The 18,876-nt window shown below is 47.7% G+C and overlaps 1 protein-coding gene across 2 annotated transcripts in view; it reads right to left on the bottom strand.

Moving 5' to 3' along the window:
* Positions 1 to 18,876, bottom strand: part of LOC109292865 (collagen alpha-1(I) chain-like) — a 197,747-nt gene that overhangs the window by 16,474 nt on the left and 162,397 nt on the right. For both annotated transcript variants that reach the window (XM_019510486.1, XM_019510487.1), the window contains 17 exons: positions 17,985 to 18,038; positions 16,757 to 16,810; positions 15,649 to 15,702; positions 14,724 to 14,777; positions 13,988 to 14,032; positions 12,551 to 12,595; positions 12,131 to 12,238; positions 9,942 to 9,995; positions 9,009 to 9,062; positions 8,574 to 8,627; positions 7,574 to 7,681; positions 5,939 to 5,992; positions 5,481 to 5,588; positions 4,403 to 4,456; positions 4,190 to 4,243; positions 3,574 to 3,627; positions 1,166 to 1,219 (listed from right to left, as the gene is read on the bottom strand). In XM_019510486.1, the coding sequence (XP_019366031.1) occupies positions 1,166 to 1,219; positions 3,574 to 3,627; positions 4,190 to 4,243; positions 4,403 to 4,456; positions 5,481 to 5,588; positions 5,939 to 5,992; positions 7,574 to 7,681; positions 8,574 to 8,627; positions 9,009 to 9,062; positions 9,942 to 9,995; positions 12,131 to 12,238; positions 12,551 to 12,595; positions 13,988 to 14,032; positions 14,724 to 14,777; positions 15,649 to 15,702; positions 16,757 to 16,810; positions 17,985 to 18,038 (1,062 nt within the window). The remainder of the gene's footprint in view (positions 1 to 1,165; positions 1,220 to 3,573; positions 3,628 to 4,189; positions 4,244 to 4,402; positions 4,457 to 5,480; positions 5,589 to 5,938; positions 5,993 to 7,573; positions 7,682 to 8,573; positions 8,628 to 9,008; positions 9,063 to 9,941; positions 9,996 to 12,130; positions 12,239 to 12,550; positions 12,596 to 13,987; positions 14,033 to 14,723; positions 14,778 to 15,648; positions 15,703 to 16,756; positions 16,811 to 17,984; positions 18,039 to 18,876) is intronic.

Raw genomic sequence — 18,876 nt, 5'->3', positions numbered from 1 at the left:
GCACCAGGCACCTTTCAGGGTTTTTTAAAGTACTGCTAGAGTTTCTTCTGCTTTCCAGTCTTGTTGCAAACAGAATCTACTGAAGTCATAAAGTAATTGTGGCCGGAGGAAATGAGCTGCCATCTTTGAAAATGTAACAATCAGGATCCAGACAAGATTTATTTCTTCAATTAAGTCGTGCAGCATCATTAATACCTCTGCAGAGCTTTGTACATGTCAGCACGGCGATCACAGACTGTCACTGCAGTGTGGCCAGTCACCGGGCAGTGCACAGTTAGAAGCAAGGGAGTCATTTTCCCCTATAATTTTAGACCTAATGGATAGGCCTTTTTAGGAACATGACATGCCATGGGCCATCAGCGAGGCACATTTCTGGTGAGCTTCCAGGTCTTAATGATTCACTCGCAACTGTTCTACAAAACCAAAAAATTAACCAAAATGGACCGTACCTTTCCAAAACAAGCTGGTAACTGAATCTTAATTGCACATTGACAGCTATACTTAGCCACATGTCTAGTTAACAACCGCACTTAAAATGCTTATTATAGACTACAAGTTTAGAGCAAACCAGAAAATAATGACTTGATTGGAAAGCATTTATCTAGATTGATTCCTTCCTGAATTTCCTTTTGCATTGCCCGTATGTTACTTTGAGCAATTATGTAAGGGCATTACAATGAATGCCATCATTCTGTCCAGAGAGAGACCACTAATGCACTAGTTGGATTCAGATTCTGTGACATGCAAGGTTCAGGGATGTCTGGACTCGGGTATTCTTCTTATCCTGGAATCACTGCCCCCAAGGCTGGTAATCTTTTCTGCCAATTCCTATCTGCACCCCATTTGTCCCAGTGTACTTTCCAGCTTCACCCCAGACTACAGGCAAAAGCATCAAATCCCTCCAAGAAAGGCCCTTCTTTGTGGTATTTCCCCACCTGCATGGAACTACAGATGCCTGTGTCCCATTTGTGACAAAGTCTGGTGTTGTGTGATTCTGCCTGGTTTATGGCATCACTGCCCTTGCTGAACCATCACCAGTACTAATACTTTGAAAGAAAAAAAGGAATAGAGTACAGAAAAAGCTTACTAAAAGAGCTGTCTGTTTAAAAACCTGATTTGAAATGATTTTCCATGCAATTGTTTAGTCACTGTAGCTGGTACTTACGCTAGGACCCGGCGTGCCTTGGTCCCCCTTTAGTCCATCCTCTCCTGGGGCTCCCTGCAGAAACATTTAGGAATTCTTGTGAGTCAGTCTCTCCTACAGGATATGTCCTTAAGTTCTCTTGTGATCACCCACCCATATCTTCTGATATACACACAGTGCAAAATCTGGTCTTACAGTGATACCCAAGTCCTGGGCTATGGAGACCCAGTTTTCTGGATGGTGGTCTTGGGAAGCCTAGATCACAGGGAAATAACTATTCTGTCCCTCCCACAGATGATCCGCGACTAGATCTGTGTAAGAACCCATTGATTTTGCTTGGCAGTTGTGGGGCTGGCATACACCCCTTTTTTTGTTTTGGGTTGATCTGCTACAAAAAAAGATTTAAAAAAAAAATCAACAGATGAAAAAGTTGAAAGCCTTTTCACCATGGGCCAAAGGGAACATTCTGCATTGCTTCCAAAGACCTTTCAGAAACCACCCCCCTCCCCATCCCCCCCCCCTTTTTTTTAAAACTAAAACTAAGGTCACTTTCCAACAAAATGTGAGTTTCCACCACAAAAGTTTCAGACATTTAATCATGTTGTGGTTTGGGGGGGGGTTAGTGACACTAATTTATGAAACGTTGCTGTTGCTAAATCTGCATTTTTTACCTAAAAATTTGAAATTGAAAAATGTCACCAAGTTCTGTCCCCAATAGACGGAGGGTTTCACTGTTACTCCCCCCTGCTGTATAAGTCTCCCGGATAAATCTTGGAATACAGAGAGGCTGTCTCCCAGCTGCCATGAGGGCATGTTACAAGTAAACCAAGATGCACTTTTCAAAGGTAATGCTCCGTCAAATGCATCTAGGGACTGGTGATTTTGAGTGCTGAAGTCAAGACACCCTACACATTCCAATTTTCAGAGAGCGACTGCCAGCACTTCCTGAAAATGCCTGTGATGGACACCCAAGAACTGAGATATCCACAACCGTTAGTCACTTCATCACACCCTGCTCCAGGACATGACCAGGACGGCCCATCAAGGAGTACATCTGTGATGGACCGGCTTCAGGGATGATGCTCAAGGGCAACCAGCACGGTTTCATTAGGGGCAGGTCATGTCAGACCAACCTGATTGCCTTTTATGATCAGGTCACAAAAGCATTGAATGCAGGTGTCGTGGCGGACGTAGTCTTTCTGGACTTCAGCAAGGCCTTTGACACTGTCTCCCACCCCACGCTCATTAAAAAAATAGGCGACTGTGGCATTGATGCCTACACAGTCCGATGGACTGCAGATTGGCTGAAGGGTCATGCTCAGAGGGTGGTGGTGGACAGGTCATATCCCACCTGGGGGGAAGTGGGCAGTGGAGTCCCCCAGGGCTCGGTCCTTGGGCCCGCGCTGTTCAATTTCTTCATCAGCGGTTTGGATGACGGGGTGAAAAGCAACCTGTTTAAATTTGCTGATGATACCAAAATTTGGGGTGAGGCAAGCACACTAGTAGGGAGGGAAAGACTGCAGCAAGACCTGGCTAGGTCACAGGAGTGGGCTAACAAAAACAGGATGTGTTTCAATACTGACAAGTGCAGGGTGCTGCACTTGGGCAGTAGTAACCAGTGGCACACTTATAAGACGGGAAACTCCCTTCTCGAGAGCACGGAGGCAGAAAGGGATCTTGGAGTCATTATTGACTCCAAGATGAACATGGGCTGACAATGCAAGGTCACAGTTGGCAGGGCTAACCAGACCTTGTCGTGCATCCACAGGTGCATCTCAAGTAGGACCAAGGAGGTGATGCTCCCCCTCTACGTGACACTGGTCAGGCCACAGCTGGAGTACAGTGTCCAGTTCTGGGCGCCGCACTTCAGGAGGGATGTGGACAGCATGGAGAGGGTCCAGAGGAGGGCCACCTGCATGATCGGGGGCAGCAGGGCAGACCCTACAATGAGAGACTGCGGGACCTGAATCTGTTCAGCCTCCACAAGAGAAGGCTGAAGGGGGACCTAGTGACCATCTATAAACTCACTAGGGGGGACCAGAAGGGTTTGGGAGAGACCTTGTTTCCCCTAGCGTCCCCTGGCATGACAAGGAATAAAGGCCACAAGTTGTTGGAGAGGAGGTTTAGATTAGACATCCGTAAGAACTACTTCACTGTCAGGGTGGCTCAGATCTGGAACCAACTTCCAAGGGAAGTGCTGCTGGCTCCTACCCTGAGGGTCTTTCAGAAGAGGCTTGATGCCTACCTGGCTGAAGTCATTTGAGCCCAGTTTTTCTCCTGCCCAGGCAGGGGGTCGGACTTGAAGATCTACAAGGTCCCTTCCGACCCAACTTCTATGAATCTATGACCTGAGTTTCACACACAAAGAGGACAAAGCACTCCTTAGCAAAGACCCATGAGCGGCTCTACACAACACCAATGCCACATACCTCTAATCCAGCAATACCAGATGGTCCAATCACTCCAGGTGGCCCTCGATCCCCCTGGGGGGAATACATGGGATTGATTATACTCCGGACTCCAAGCCACTAAAATTTTTCATGCACCTAACAGGCTCCTCCTCTTCATTGCACTTCCACATACAAGGGATGAAGGTTAGACTCTGGCATAATTTATTGTGTTATAGGCCTTGCCATTGACAACTCCCTCTCCATTTGGAATACTATCCCAGTTACAGTTTTTTCCTTGTGACTGAATAAATGGCATCTGCAGAGGAAACTCTGCTTATAGCATAGGGCTACCCCTTTGTACTATAGCACATAGGTAACCTATTAGAAACTGGGATTTGGGAAATGAGTACAACAGCTAAGTCTTCAATCCTACGTGCCTTTCACTGACTTCTCTCCATTACAAGAGGAGGATTTGCATTGCAGCGGTTGCCAAAGCTCTCTGAGATCCCAGACCCATGGCAGCAGGTACGTGCCTTGCTAGTCACCCAGCCAAAGACAACTCTCCACCACATGCTGAAGAACAGTTTTCCCATCACCCATGGTGCACTATTACAATAGGGAAGGTTATTTCACATTGGTAATTTCTTTTCAGTACCTTCTCTCCCTCAGGGCCGTCTAAACCAGGTAGACCTTGGAGACCGGCTTCTCCCTGTAAAGAATAAAAGAAAAGGTTGCATGCAGTCAGGCAAGCAATTGCTTATGCAGAGGAACTACTCAGCCTCTACACCAATAACATGGCCAAACTCCACATTACTACATCAGAAACACTGTAATCAGCAAAGAAGGAATGGTACAAAGGCTGACATACGGTTCGTCCTCTGGCTCCAATTGCTCCTGCAAGGCCAATCACACCGACCTGGCCCTGGAAAGGGGAGAAAAGTTTTGGTTATTAGAGTCTGGAAAACCCCCAGAAGACTAATCCTGGAGTCTCACCTGACTGAGCCTAGCCTGAACTTGTAGTGCCAACCACAGCAGCAACTGCATTCAAATCTGTTTTCCCTATGCCAGAAGCCTGAGAAAATGAATTCATGCGAGTCAACCAATGTAACTTTGAAATCTCATGCCTGAGGATTGCCAGGGAATAAGACAGTCACATGTACAGGGACAGACCCATACTACTCCCTAATGGAAAACACCAACATTCCCCATGGGGCTCCAAAACATTAGGCAAATTAATTCACTCATCCTAAAGCACAACCCCCAACATTTCACACATAGCAAAAGGAAAGAGAGAGATTTATGGTCAAGATATTTTTAACCAGGTACAAGGAACAGGCTTGGACAAATCACACTCCTAAGTCAGTAAGGAACCCTAGGAACTCAAATGGCTAGACAGAGATTTTCTCAAACTTAGGGTGAAACTTGAGAGTTAACTGAGGTGAAGAGCTATGAAGAAACCCTTAGCATGGTGTCTCTCTCTGGCTCAGAGGCTAGATGTTTTATAGACAGGCTTTTTTTATGGTTTTTGTTGTTTTTTTTTTGTCTTTTTGGGGGGGGGCGGTTACTTTAAAAAAAAGAGGTTTTTTTGGATAAAATCTTGTGTGATTTAAGCATTTAAAAAACAGCACAGAAGCTGATCTTTGTCAAAAGGCACATTTTTTTCTTAACAACTAGTGATGCACCACATTGTGTTTTTCATCGTTTATTTGTGCTGATAAATAGGAGCCTTTTCAGCCAAAGAAATGCAACGTTGCTTTTGTGTAAAATTAGACACTTTTGATGCAGTGAAAAACCCTCCATTGGAAGGGTTGTGACTTCACTACAACTCCACTGGGGAGTCTCCCACATTCACAATTAGGCCTGAACTCCCATCCTCACGGGTTCCACTAGGTTTCCTACCAGGGCTCAGGATGACATGTGAGAGGAGGTCTCCTCAAAGTACTTGCCAGGAAACCTTCTTGCCCCTTATCTCCTTTGGGGCCTTTTTCTCCAATATTCCCCGTACTGGCACCTGATCCAGGCACTCCTGGAGGACCCCGGGAGCCAGCGTCACCCTGAACGTTAATTGAAACAAAGGAACTCTGATCAAGAGCTGAACGCAGGGTAAAAAAAAAAAACCAGAAAGAAAATGAGACAGCAATTCACCGGCTTCTAAGCTAATGCTCCGAGTAATTTTAAAAGCACCCTGAATATCTGGTCCCACAGCATTAATATGCAAAGAGGTTTATAATCCCTGTGTTATTTGTAAATCTCAACCTTAACACTGGGCCTATAAAGGCCCACCCACAATCCAGGCCTACCACTAGCATCTTCCCTGGGGACCACATCACAACGGATGGGCTGAGCACCTCACATGTGGCAACTTAGGTGCCAAAAGGGAAATCAAGGAAGAGACACTCTTCACCTTTTCTCCCTTGAGGCCTGGCTCGCCCGGATCTCCAGTGTCTCCGACATCACCCTGTGAAGGAGAAGCAGTCTCTTAGGCACAGATTTACAGCGATCAATCATTCAGTTCCTCTACCTGGCAGGTCATCTCTTCTCTATCTCAGCTAGTCCCCGATGTTTGAGGCCTCTTACAGGGACTCCCAATGGATTTAAACCTCTGGCAAGGAATTTTGGACTCTCTGGCAGAGAATTTGTGCATTGCACAGGTACATGGCTACCAGCGCCAGCTTGAGTTATCAGCACATGCTGAGTTGCAAACTCTATCCACTGACCCATGAAAGGGAGATCTCACGTTCCCAGGTCTGCCCCTGTCGCACCAAAGAATTTCACTTGTTTTTAGGGTTTTATAGCTGGGACAGTCTACTGAGATGTATTTCCAGTGCTATCATATCCAAGGGACAGGCAGAGTGGTAGTTTTGATACAGTATTTAGGAGCAAAATCAGGCTGGACAGGGAACAGAAAGAGTTTGGCAATTTCCAATTAGGGAACATACTCTGAAGCCAGAACACAGGGACCCACTGAAGGGATGGCAGCTCAACGGTATGAAGCAACAATCCCTGACCAGGAAATGGAGAGTATTGTCATACCAAATGAGTTTGGAAAGCAGAAATCAAGTCCAACCTGCCTATGAAGCTTGGGCTGGATCAAAAGTGTTTCAGCTAAACGTCTTTTCTTTGAGGAGGAAATATGTTTTCAACATAATCAAAAAAAAAATCAGATAGTCTCCAGTTCTTCCCCAACTTCCTCCCCCACACCAACCGCAACCAAACCAAAAACAAGCTGGACAATAAACCCGAAAACCAAAACTGTGGGGCTGGACGTGCTTTCCCCCTTCTCCCAATTTTGGATACTTTCTAGCCACAACATTATGAAAAAACAAATTAGGTTGGCAGGCAGGAAAGGGGCAGTTCAATGCAAAGTCAAAATATGCAACACCAGCACATACCCAGCACTTTTCAATCAGCTCCATGCAGCATTTTTTTTAACCTGAAAAGCATATGGGTTCTGTTCCTAATGCTACCACTCCATGTGCACTGTCTCTTCCATATGCCTGATGAATCTCTCTCCTATGCCTGATGAAGGGTGTTTGTGCCTGAAAGCTTGCAATTAAAGACATTTTTTTTGCAAAAATCTTCTTGATCTAATAAAAGATATCATCACTATTATGAATCTGGATTGCCTCTCTCTCAAGCTTTTCTGCTGCCATCCATCACCCTAGTATGTCCCTAATGATCCCTAATTCTCCCCTTCTGAGGTCTAAAATTTTCTTGATGCCTCCATGGATAACATCTTGCCCTGAAAAGAGCAAAAAACCAGTGTGAAAATAAAGCATCAAAAGATGCCAATCAGAAAGGGCCCTTGTACTCTTGACCTTGACACTCTCCACCTAATTTCATAATGCCCCCCACCCCGAGCCCTCTTTTTGCTTGGATTGGTCTACTAACTGCAACTATCTGAACCAACCCTGCCTCTTTACTCCACCCTATTTTCAGCTTCTGGCAAGAATCAGACACATACTCTGCCTTGAGCTGGTTGCAATGAAATGACTACCTTGGTAGGGGCCCATAAGGCAGGGGCCATCTACAAGTGTACCTCTTTTCCTAGCTCCCCATGTCTCCCAGGGTGTCCCTTTGGCCCTTCATCTCCTGGCTCTCCAGAGCTTCCTTTGACACCTGGATCTCCTAGGAGTCCAACTTCTCCCTGGAAAGGCGGAAAATGCCAGGCATTTAGTATAATCTAGCCAATGCTCGATGCACTCCATACATAGTCTTTCATTATAAATTGTTACCTTCTCCTCAAAAGACATATTCTTCTGGATAGGTGTTATACACTGAAACCCTGTGGGATTCCAAAGCTGTTACACACCTTGCTATAATATGAAGTAACAAACTGACGAAAAATCCCAGGAGGAGTGACTGTAACTTGTGGTTTGGGATTTGCAAAAGCTCTTCAAGCACTGGAGAGCCTGACCCCTATTAAGAGTCAAAGGGAATTGGGTACCTAGCTCCCCAGGCACTTTTGCAAATCTAACCCTGCAGTAATGACAGTAGCAACAATGAAATCTCAAGGGCTTGGGAGGTTTTGCTGTTATTCCAAACACCACAAATCTGCAACCTGGCCTTAAAGAACCAGCATATGCCCACCTTGTGGTGTGACAGCTCCATATGCTGAGTGTGCAAATCTGAAAGTGAAACACATTTGCCTGCATTTGTTGTGGAAGCAGCATGAAAGGGACCTGGTAACGTGGGTGGCAGCATTTCTTTTTTAAATGCACTATTATCAAAAAGGGTTGCAGGTCTCCCTTTAAGTTCTATTTTCTGCACCCATTCGATCCACAGATGAAGACAGAGCATAAGGGTCTATGTCTGGCCACAGAAATATGTGCATTCACTTCCACAGAAAACCCAGTCCCAAGGTGTCCCTGGGGGAGTGCTGTATAGGCGTCTGGCCTGTAAATGTATGTTAAGAAAGAGTATTCCCTTCCCAAACCTAGGCAGCCAATGCAGCCTGTTGGTTTCTCCGTTCCATGTGTCACTTCATTAGGCAAGTATTAAACAAGACACGAACTTCAGAACTGAGCCTACAGACTGACCTGTTCCCCTTTGACACCAGGCTGACCTTCCACTCCCGGCAGCCCTGGAAGACCCTAGAAATGAAAGAACAGACTAACTCATCAACACTTTAAAGAATGTGCATGCCCTCTGGGTGTATGCATTGTCCAACAACACACTTGTGACTTAGCAGAGCCAGGACCAGAGAAGGCTGGACCATCCAAGAAGTTCCTCAACAGCTGCAGAGAGTGCCCGTGCCAGCTATGCTTTCTTGGGGAAGGTTGCCTGTCTGACCCAGACTGCATCTGTCTGAGGTCCTTCCCAAAGCAGGACAAAACGCTTGAAACAATGTGTGCCAATTTAGTTCAGCATTTCAGTTCAGGACAAGCTGTCCCAAACCTCCTTCTCTCACCAGGGCCCATGAGAAGGGGTGAAAAGGGGACGGGGATCAGGATTTCCTCCGGCACCTAGCATACCTGCTCTCCATCCAGACCACCGATGCCAACTCCTCCAGGATCTCCTGCTTCACCCTAGAGAAACCAGGACATTCAACCAAAACTAGAATACCATGTGGGAGGACTGACACTGAGGAAGCCCCATCCTCCAAGCTCTGGCAATATCAGTCTCTGAACAGCTACAGTAGGCTGTCATATTTTGTCACAGACGTGCCAGGAGAGTTTGCAATATTTGACTTCCCACCAGATGCTCAAGGCCCTCTTCCCTTCATGTTAAGAGCCCCTTCCCCAAAGACAGTGGCATTTTCACTACACAGGATGGGGTAATACAGAAGTTCCCAGCCTGATAAGGTCCCCCCCAGTAGCAAGAAGGAAGAGCAGCTTCTCTTGGGGATTTCGAGGCTGTTGATGCAAGCAAGGAAAATAAGGCGCTCCAGGGTCATAAGCAGGCAGTCTGGGCTCAAGGGTGACTGTGAAGAATGCAGTTCTTTAGAGGAAGGCGGGGATTATGCCTGCTGGCTCATCTGAGTGTATTGCATGTCGATAAATCAATCAAAACCAAAGGTCTGATGTTTGCAGTGTTAGTGGAGTGAGGCTGCAGGGCATTCCTGAATGCTAGAGCTTACCCTCAACCTTTCCTCTTCTGTCTCCATAACCCTCCTTTGCCTACAGTGCACCACTTTTCCCTATTCTGTCCACTCATAGACAATGCCATCTGTTGACTGTGGAAGGAGAGCATCCCAACATGGGAGAAGATGTATATGATACAGGCAAATTTCTTGTTCCTCACCCAGTCCCAACAATTTAATTTACCGGTATAAGGGAGAATGTGCCACTTCTGTCTGCATATGTACTTCACTAATAACACTCCAAAAGTAGTGTAGGTATTGGCTGTGCATTCCTGCCCATGCAATTAAATGGATGTAGAGCTAAGTCCCCATTTCATTTCCTTACCTTCTCTCCTTTCTCGCCCTCAGGTCCCTCAGGTCCAGCTGGACCTTCCCGACCCTGAAAGAGAATAAGCTAACTTAGCAAAGACATTTATTCAGACTTTTTTCCACTCCCAAATGTTGCCTATGGGGACAATGACAAAACACACTGCACAGCCTGCCAGCTAAAAGGCAGAGCCAGGCTCCTGCTTTGGTTTAGGGTCTCATGTATTCACATTCATCACTCTTCCATTTGGGCTCATCCCCCTGGCCTGCCTCTTCTTGTTGCAATCAATTAGGAGGCCTATTAAAAAATATCACTGCCTCATATGGAGCACCCAATACTCCAGATGGGAAGAACAAGGTCAGTTGGCAAAGCAAGTGAACACCCAGCTACAAAATTCATGCACTTTCCAGTTATGCCAGAAACCAAAAGGTTAGGTTAGGTTAGGTGCCATGATTCAAGCATAAAAAGGTCTCTCAGGCAGTGCCGGATTTAGGCTTAAGCTACAGCTTAGGGCCTCACAATATGAGGGGCCTCTAAATCAGAAAAAAAAATTGACTCAATATCAAGTTTTATAATAAAAGAGATAATAAAGGAGAAATAAGTTGGTAAATAAAGGAGATATGGAGAAATGACTCTCGAAATATGGACATTTTCATTCTAATATGACAAAAATATACATACTTTGGATTATTTTTATTGTATGGGGCCTCTTAAATTGGACATAGCTTAGGGCCTCAGCATGTCATAATCCACCACTGCTCTCAGATACCACCCACAAACACTGTATGCTGAATATTTGGCCTGCAACATCATTAAAGAGCCCAGGGAAGACCCCACAGGGAGTGCACAACATTACGTCAATGCGTTAAATGCCTTAGTGAGGGAGCCAGTGAGCAAACACTGTTTGATAGCATGTGCACCCTGCACAACACAAGGAAGGAAGAATGCTTTGAATCCCCCAGGAAGAACAAGGACCCAGTAAACCCCTACACAGCAAATGCATTTTCCTTCATCAAAGAAATCCCAATTAATTATGCACAATAATCAAGTGTCATGAGGTTTGAGACATCTGACAGTACTGTAAGACAAGACAACATTGATCTCACACACTGGTTGGCTCCAGCTACCTTGATAAGCTGATACTAAACTGACCAAGATTTTCTAAAGAGACAAGTGACTTGAGAGAACCAACCTGAGAAACCATAGGCAGCGGCCTGCTTGTCAGACACTGCCGACTGCCCACCCCCTGGAAATCACGTCCTAGAGGGAGCTCAACATCTCAAGTCACTTTTTACAATTCAGCCTTTATTCTTGCAGCTGCCAACCCCTCTGAGACAGGAACCAATGGCACCACTAAAGCAGTGGTTCTCCACCTTTTAAGTAGGAGATAGCCTTTGGCATTTAATAGCAACCCAACATCTACCATGTGCTGCTGCTACCCCCTCCCACCCACCCAGCAGGTAAGTCTGTGGGAAGGGAAGGGGGAGGCAGATCAAGGCAGAGGGAGAAAAAATGATTTGGGGGTGCACCTCCCCAGCAAGTAAGTCCCAACCGGACGGGGCCCCACTCAACTTACCCCTGGTCCTGCCTCTGTGGCACTGCCCCTCACCGTGGGGGCCGTGATCCAACCCCTGCCACTTCCCCCACCCCCAGACTGACCTGCTGGGCTGGGGCATGCATGTGCATGCATGCGGGCACTCAGCCCTCCACCGCAGCCTCAGATTAATTCCAAGAGGCTCTGAGATCTACCAGTGGTGGATCAAGATCCACTGGTTGGTGACCACTGCACTAAAGCATCTTAGCATGCCCAGATGGGAGGTAAAAAGATCACTGTGGCATATGCCCTAAAACTGGGATTTTTTTCTTGGTTATCTCAAAGCTTTTTCACCAGAAAGTAGTCAGAGAATGGGAAGCAACTAGGTAGCTTCTTTCCTGCAGACCTTTGTATGTCAAGGTTATGTACCCAATCTCACGTTAGCTGGGAAGCTGAGGTAATCAGCAACCAGAAAATCTGCAGCTTTGCAGGCTACAACTATGGCAAAGAAGATACACAGCTGGATAGGAGGAGGAGAATGCCCTTTCAGGATTCTGGCTTTGATCACAGCTACCACCAGCATGTCTTAAGAGGAGAAAGAGAAGTGAAGTAGCAGCTGATGGCATTGTTCTTATGTTGTACACCAACCAAAGGAACTGGCATCTGTACTCACCACATAGCCAGCAGGTCCAGCAGCCCCACTAGGTCCAGGGAGTCCCATTTCTCCCACCACACCAGGTTTGCCAGGGGTGCCATCTGTCCCTTGACTACCTGGAAGCCCCTGTATGGAAGAAGGAACAATTAGGCATTGATAAATATATCCATAGGTTCAGATCTACCTGACAAATAACACACAGAGCAGCTGGAGATATAATTCCCAAAGGTCAAATGCAACCACCCAGAACTAAGAGGGTTATGAACAGAGTATGGGCAGGTGGCTCGGGATATACATCCACTGAGAACTGGACTGAGACCACCACATTATTTTGCTGACATGAATAAACATGTCTCTGATCTGGATGGATCTTCTTGTCTCCACCAGTGCTACCCACGGGCATTTCTGCATTCACACCCCTATACTTCTTTCACTTACTGGCAATCCTGGAAGCCCTCTAGGACCCGGGTCTCCTAGTCTCCCCTGCAACAAAGATTGTTAATGGCTGAGTAGTAGCAAGTGAAAGGGGGGAGGCAGGGGCAATAACAGGGAAAGCTGAGCACCTGGGGCAGTAGCAATGCGTGGAGGTAGCAGCAACTTCTGGCTGCCACCATTTTGACCTCCCGTCAATTCCCATCTTGCACAGCAAAAAGCTTCCCTTGGGCCATTCGCCAGCCCTGGGTCCCCAGATTTTCTGTTGGAAAATGCGATCCCCCTGCACAGGAGTTGTGGGGGTAGGAGCCATTCACACAGTGCTATTTGCAATCTCGCTGCAGCATCGCCGGCCCCAGCTACACTATCCCCTTCCCCAAGGCAGTGCCTTGTTCCCTGCCCTCTCCTCACCCCTGGCAGCTGAGGGGATTTTACTGGTGCTGCACTGGTCCCTCAGCAGGGCCTCACACCACAGCACCATTTGAACCAGCAGAATGAGACATTCTGGCTCCCCTTGCAGAGGTCTTGTTTGCACAGGAGGATGAAGATCTCATGCTGAGCTGACACAGCTCAAGTGCTCCCACAGATTAATTGGAACTAATGAATTGCGTCTGCTCCAGAATGCAGCCTGGCACTTCTCCCACAGCAACGGCCTCGGCACGGAGCAGGCGAAGAATAGGGGGTGTCCCCCTTGCTTTGTCAAAGCCTGTCGCAGGCCAGGGTAGGAGCATCATCATTCCCCTTTGCCTGGGCAGGAGTGATGAGCCTGGGGAGGGAGTCTGGGACCTGCACGATGCTGCTGCAGCAGGGTGCATGGTCCATTCAGTTGGTTCTCCCCAGGTGCCAGGACTGCCCTGTCAGGGCCCCTCATGTGCTCTGTCAGAAGTGATGCACATGCTGCTGCAGCATGGTCCAGGAGCCCCTGCTGTGAGGAGCGATGCACCCTGTGCTGTGCAGGGACACTGCTGGAGATGCCCTCACTCTCACTTTGACTGTACCCAGCAGGTCCCAATCCCTGGCCTCTTGCTCTCCCTCAGGGTTGTTTCCTCCAGCTGTGCTTCCCCTCAGGAGCTACAATCCCCAACCAGGGTGCTCATGCAAGCAGGCCAAAGACTGCTCCCACAAATACCTTTCTCCACACTTGCCAAAGAAGTGTCAAGAGGGGCCTCTCTAAAGGGAAACCTGGGAAACCACAGTGGGGTGACTGCAGTTCCCTACTGCCTCCTGACTGGTGTGAGGGCTAGGCTAACTCTGGCACTGAGAGGTTTTCTTCTCCATGAAGCTACAAAAGTGCTCAGTGATGCCTCAGCCTTGCTGGAGGGCCCTGCCTGTGCCCTGGCCTTTCATGCCTGCATTCACTGAGTGTGCAAAACTGGCCTAATCCTTTCAGCGCCTGAAATACCTCACCACATACACAGAGAAGAACAACAAGGCAACACATACCTGGAGGCCGGGGGGACCTCTTGAACCAGGAGGGCCAGGTGGAGCCTGATAGGAAGGAGAGAGGCAGAGAGAACAGCCTTGGTAACTTCATAGATTTCATAGACATTAGGGCTGGAAGGGACCTCACAAGATCATTGGGTCCAGTTCCCCGCCTAAGGGGCAGCAAGTCTGCTGGGGTCAAATGCTCCCAGTAACATAAGCATCCAAGTGTCATTTAAAAGCATCCAGAGTAGGTGCTTGCACCATTTCTGGGGAGAGTCTATTCCAGGCCCTGAGGACTCGGATGGTAAAGAAGTTTTTTCCTTATGACCAGCCTAAAATGGTCTTCCAGGAGTTTGTGACCATTGGGCCTTGTCTTCCCTTGGGGTGCGCTGGTGAACAGACATTCTCCCAGTTCCTGATGCACACGCCCGATGTACTTAGAGGCTGCCACCAGATCCCCCTGAGCCTTCGCTTCTCCAGGATGAAAAACTTGCCTTGGTTCTCTTGAATGTTTTTGCGCTATGGCTTGTTTAAAGACCTTTCTGCCTCCTACGTACACAGTCCCACAGGAAATATTCAGGCAGCTATTGCACCTAACTCCACACTTCCTAAAATTCCCTGATGATGGTGGGGGAAGTTTTCTCACCACACCTTACTGCACTAATTGACAGCAGATCACTACCAGAGCCTACCACTGGAAGCCATGTATCACTTACAGGATGATTTTTCCAGACAGTTAAGGAACAATACTCACTTTGGGTCCAGCTTTTCCTGGAAATCCTGATGGGCCCTGGACTCCAGGCTCTCCCTGTAAGAAGAGGCAGAAGAAGGTTTTATCCATTATGATCTGGTAAAGAACCTCTCATGTAAAAGCAACACTGGTAACCACCTTTTTGCAGACAGCAGAGGAGAATTGATGAGCCTTAAATCAATCCAGGCAGACCGCAGCCTTATCTGCTCAATTCTAGGTGGGAGTTGTATTGGCGCATATATTGGTGAAGACAGAAAGTTGGATTGTGGGTTGAGATTGTAGCATGGCCTCACAGCTATACATACAAATAAGTATCCTGAACTCATTAGAGAGAGGCCTGAGCCAAAATCCATGTTCTTCAACATCCAACATTTTTAACGTGCTTTTTATTATGAGCCAAACGACAACAAAAAAAAATCCCATAGAAATACATATTCCTAATCCAGGGGAAAATCCACATCTATCTTGGAATGTAATGAGTCAGCCCTAGCTCAGGTACTAACACAAACTAATTAATGGAAGCAGCAGGATTTCAGCGTGTTCATACTGACTGCTTCCGCCCTACATTTCTGTTAGATGGTTTTTCTTAACAGGGCTAGCAAGCAGACAGGCTGACTGAGCAACCGCCACCGTTACCTCCCTTGACATCAAACTTTGGTCTCACTCAGGAAAAAAAATGCAAAGGGGTGAAAGAACATGTAAGTGATACAAGAGATAACAGATGCTGGAAGCACAGTAGTGTTTCACCCTACAGAAGCTATTCCCATGCAAAAGCCCCATTCAAGAGCCTCCCTTCTTTTATGTCACACCCTAAACCAGGGTGTCCCTCAAATTAGAAGGAGCTCACTCTTCCTAGAGTGACTGTCATGCAAATGGCTAACAGTAAGGTCTCCCCTGAGTTCCTACCAATACATTTTTATGGTCTTACCTTTTCACCCATAGGTCCTGGCTTCCCTCTGTCCCCAACTGGTCCTGGGTAGCCCTGGTGAAGAGAAACACATTAACCTAATTCAGTTATGTCTAATGCACAGTATTCACCTTGAGTAGAGGTGGAAGAAGCCAACTGCATAGAGCTCACTTCCCAGAAATGACACCACTCATAAAGAAGATATGAGATGGAAGCCATCATCAACAGTAGAGCATTTACAAAAAAAAAACAAAAAAAAACTGTCTCTGCCTTTTTGGTTCTTCTCAAAAACTTCAATACCCTCCTATAACAAGCACGAGGGCCTGGTAGCAACAGAGCTCTTCCTTCCAGCTGCACAGGCAGCTACACGGTGCTTAGCTAGCTACTCCCCCTGTCGTGTGTAGGAGAAGCTTACACAACTGGTGATTTAAAAACGGAATAGACCACTGCCCTCCCACACCAACTAGTACGTGCCACTCGAGGGGACTGTCTAATACTATGTTGCTGTAGCAGAAGAGGGTCTGAGCAAGAGCTGGTGTCCATTCAAGCTATCTTGCTAGAGGAAAAGTGGAGATCTTATGACCAATCACTATGGGAAGGGTTTACAGGCAACCACCCAGCACCAAAGCCTGGGAATCAGGAGTGAAAACTACACAAAGCAACTGTGGGTGTTTTCCACATACACTGGACGAAGAGCTCTTTTTTTACTGATGCCACAATACCAGGAACACCATCTGGTCAGCCCCTCAGGACACAAACCATGGTGTTGGGACTAGGAGAGGAAGGCAGGTGCTCTTTGTATGGAAGCATCGGATCAAGGCTGGAAAAGTGGGCTGACTCGAGTGAGCAGCTCTCATCGGCACAACCTCTACCTGGCCAGCAGTTGGCCTGAGCACAAGTGGTATCAACACACAGCAAATTCCAGGGTGATATCCCAGGAAGCCAAAGGTGTGGGATGGGCTGCTTTCAGCAAACTCCTTCTAGGACTGGTCTTGGATACCAGGCATCTGGACAGCTATTTTTTCTTTCAAGCTCAGACCTTTTCTATCCCATGTGCTGTCATAGATCTGCCTCCTCACTGCCCAGCACCACTGTGCAGTGGTAACAGGTGGGCATGGCTATCACTTACATACATGCCGACAGGTCCTTGAGGTCCCTCCAAGCCAGGTTTACCAAGCAGACCCTGCCAAAAAAGAAATTAAAATTCAACAGGCTGTCTGAACACACAAGGCCAGTCCTGCTGCCAATGCTAGCAAGAAAGGAGCAGTGCAGTGGATTACAGAGAGGCAGGGTGCAGGGGTCTTTCTTACTAAAAACTCAGATAAACAGACACGTTTTAGTCTGAATCCTAAGAGGAGCTAAATATTTGCTGCTCCTCTTGGCTTCAGTAGGGACCACGAATGCTCTGAATCAGGGATGCTCATCCTCTAGCCCATGGGCCAAATGCAACCCATGGAGCCATGGCATTTGCCCTGCAGGGCTCTCCAGGGGTTGGGAAATTTAGCAGTGGGGGAGCAGTTGCAATTAATATAGCCACTCTCCCCCACTGCTAAATTCCTAAACCCAAGCTGTGCGCAGCAGGTTGGGGCCAGGCCACGCTGCTCCCCCACCCTCCTCGGCTGGATCAAGGCTGGACCATGCCTCCTCCCCTGCAACTGGATCAGGGCAGTGTCAAATCCCCTTCTTCCTTCAGAGGGCTGGGTTGGGGCCAGATGCCCTCCCACCCCATGGCTGGATGGGGTCCCACTGCAACCACCCCAGGTGCCAGGTCAGGACCACCAGCCAGATCTAACTCACAGACGGACCAACCACTGCCCTTTCAGCCCTTCAGCCAAAACGATTAAGCACCACTGGTGAATGGTTCCTATGAGAAACCACACCTAGACACAAGTCTCTTTGCTTGCAGCAAATGTGGGAAAAGAATGAGCACTTCAGGTGCAGAAAGCATGGAGAAGGGAGAAGAGGCTGGGTCACTTTTCTCTGCTGTGAGTCAAGCCAGACCGTTCAGAAATGGCAATTATAGTCTCACGGGGAGCACAGCAGCTAGAATACAAGGCACTTGTTTGCATGCATTGAAAGATGCATAAAATCCTCAGGCTCAGAGGTGGTGAGAGCCTTTGTCTGTGCCCTTAGTTACCTGTTGTGTGGCACACCTCACACCAGAGAGCCCATCTAATCTTCCATTGGCCCCTCTGTGGCACCATGATAATGCTGAAAACTGCCCCAGAGGCCTGCTCTGAGGGAAACACTCAAAACACATGAAATGAGTGAAATCCAAAGGCTCTTGTTTTTAGAACAAGACTACAGAAGAGCTACATGGTCCCTCACGTGTGCTCCACCACACGAGTGAAACTCACCCTCAGTCCCGGAGAACCCGGGTCTCCATCAGGTCCTGGTTTTCCTGAAGGACCCTTCAAAGACATTCAGGGATTGGTGTCATTAACAAAAGAGTTACCTTGATGAAGGCATTTTTAAGCCCTGGTATGTGTTGCTCTGATCAGCTAAGAGAGCAATCTAGTCCCTTATAGGTTCCCCCTTATTGATCTAATGCAGATATTTGATTGTGATGCATCCACTTGGTCTACGTAGATTGACACTGCAACTCCTGCACAGCACCGTTCATCAGCTGTCCAATGCCAGCATCTCAGGGCTGGCACCAGGGAGGATGCAGAGCACCTGGTGCCCGATGCCACAATACAGCAGGGAGTGGAGTCTCAGATACTCTTTCTGGAGAGAGTGCAAAACAACCACTTTATGTCTGGGAGAAGGAAATAGCTTGGGATCTTGGGGTCTGGCAGCTTGTGTAGCTGAGTGAACAAGCACTGCTGGCTTGCTTATTCTCCCATAATGTGGGTGCCCGCTACTGGATTCAACCTGAAAGCTGGTTCTTCAATCATACAGAAACAGGGCTAGAAGATGACCTGGTGAGGGGGCTGCGGGTGCTCGACCACCTGGGCGACAGTGATCATCGCCTGCTGGAATTCACCATCCAGCACAAGGTGGCAAAGGCATGCAGTAAGGCAGCGGCCCTGGATTTTAGGAGGGCAAATTTCAACGACCTAAGGAGGATAGTTGGGGAAGCACTGAGGTCCCGGAGGGGAGGGGAGACAGGTGTCCAAGGAGAGTGGTTGCTCCTCAAGGAGATGATCCTCCAAGCCCAAAGGAAGGTAATCCCAACGAGGATCAAAGGGAGCAGAAGGGCGCATAAGCCCCCATGGCTCACCAAAAGCATCTGGGAATGTCTCCTTG

This window comes from Gavialis gangeticus, unplaced genomic scaffold, assembly GCF_001723915.1.
Source record: "Gavialis gangeticus isolate Ggan-Ray unplaced genomic scaffold, GavGan_comp1, whole genome shotgun sequence".
Classification (NCBI taxonomy): Eukaryota; Metazoa; Chordata; order Crocodylia; family Gavialidae; genus Gavialis; species Gavialis gangeticus.
This window is presented reverse-complemented; position numbering and strand designations above follow the sequence as displayed.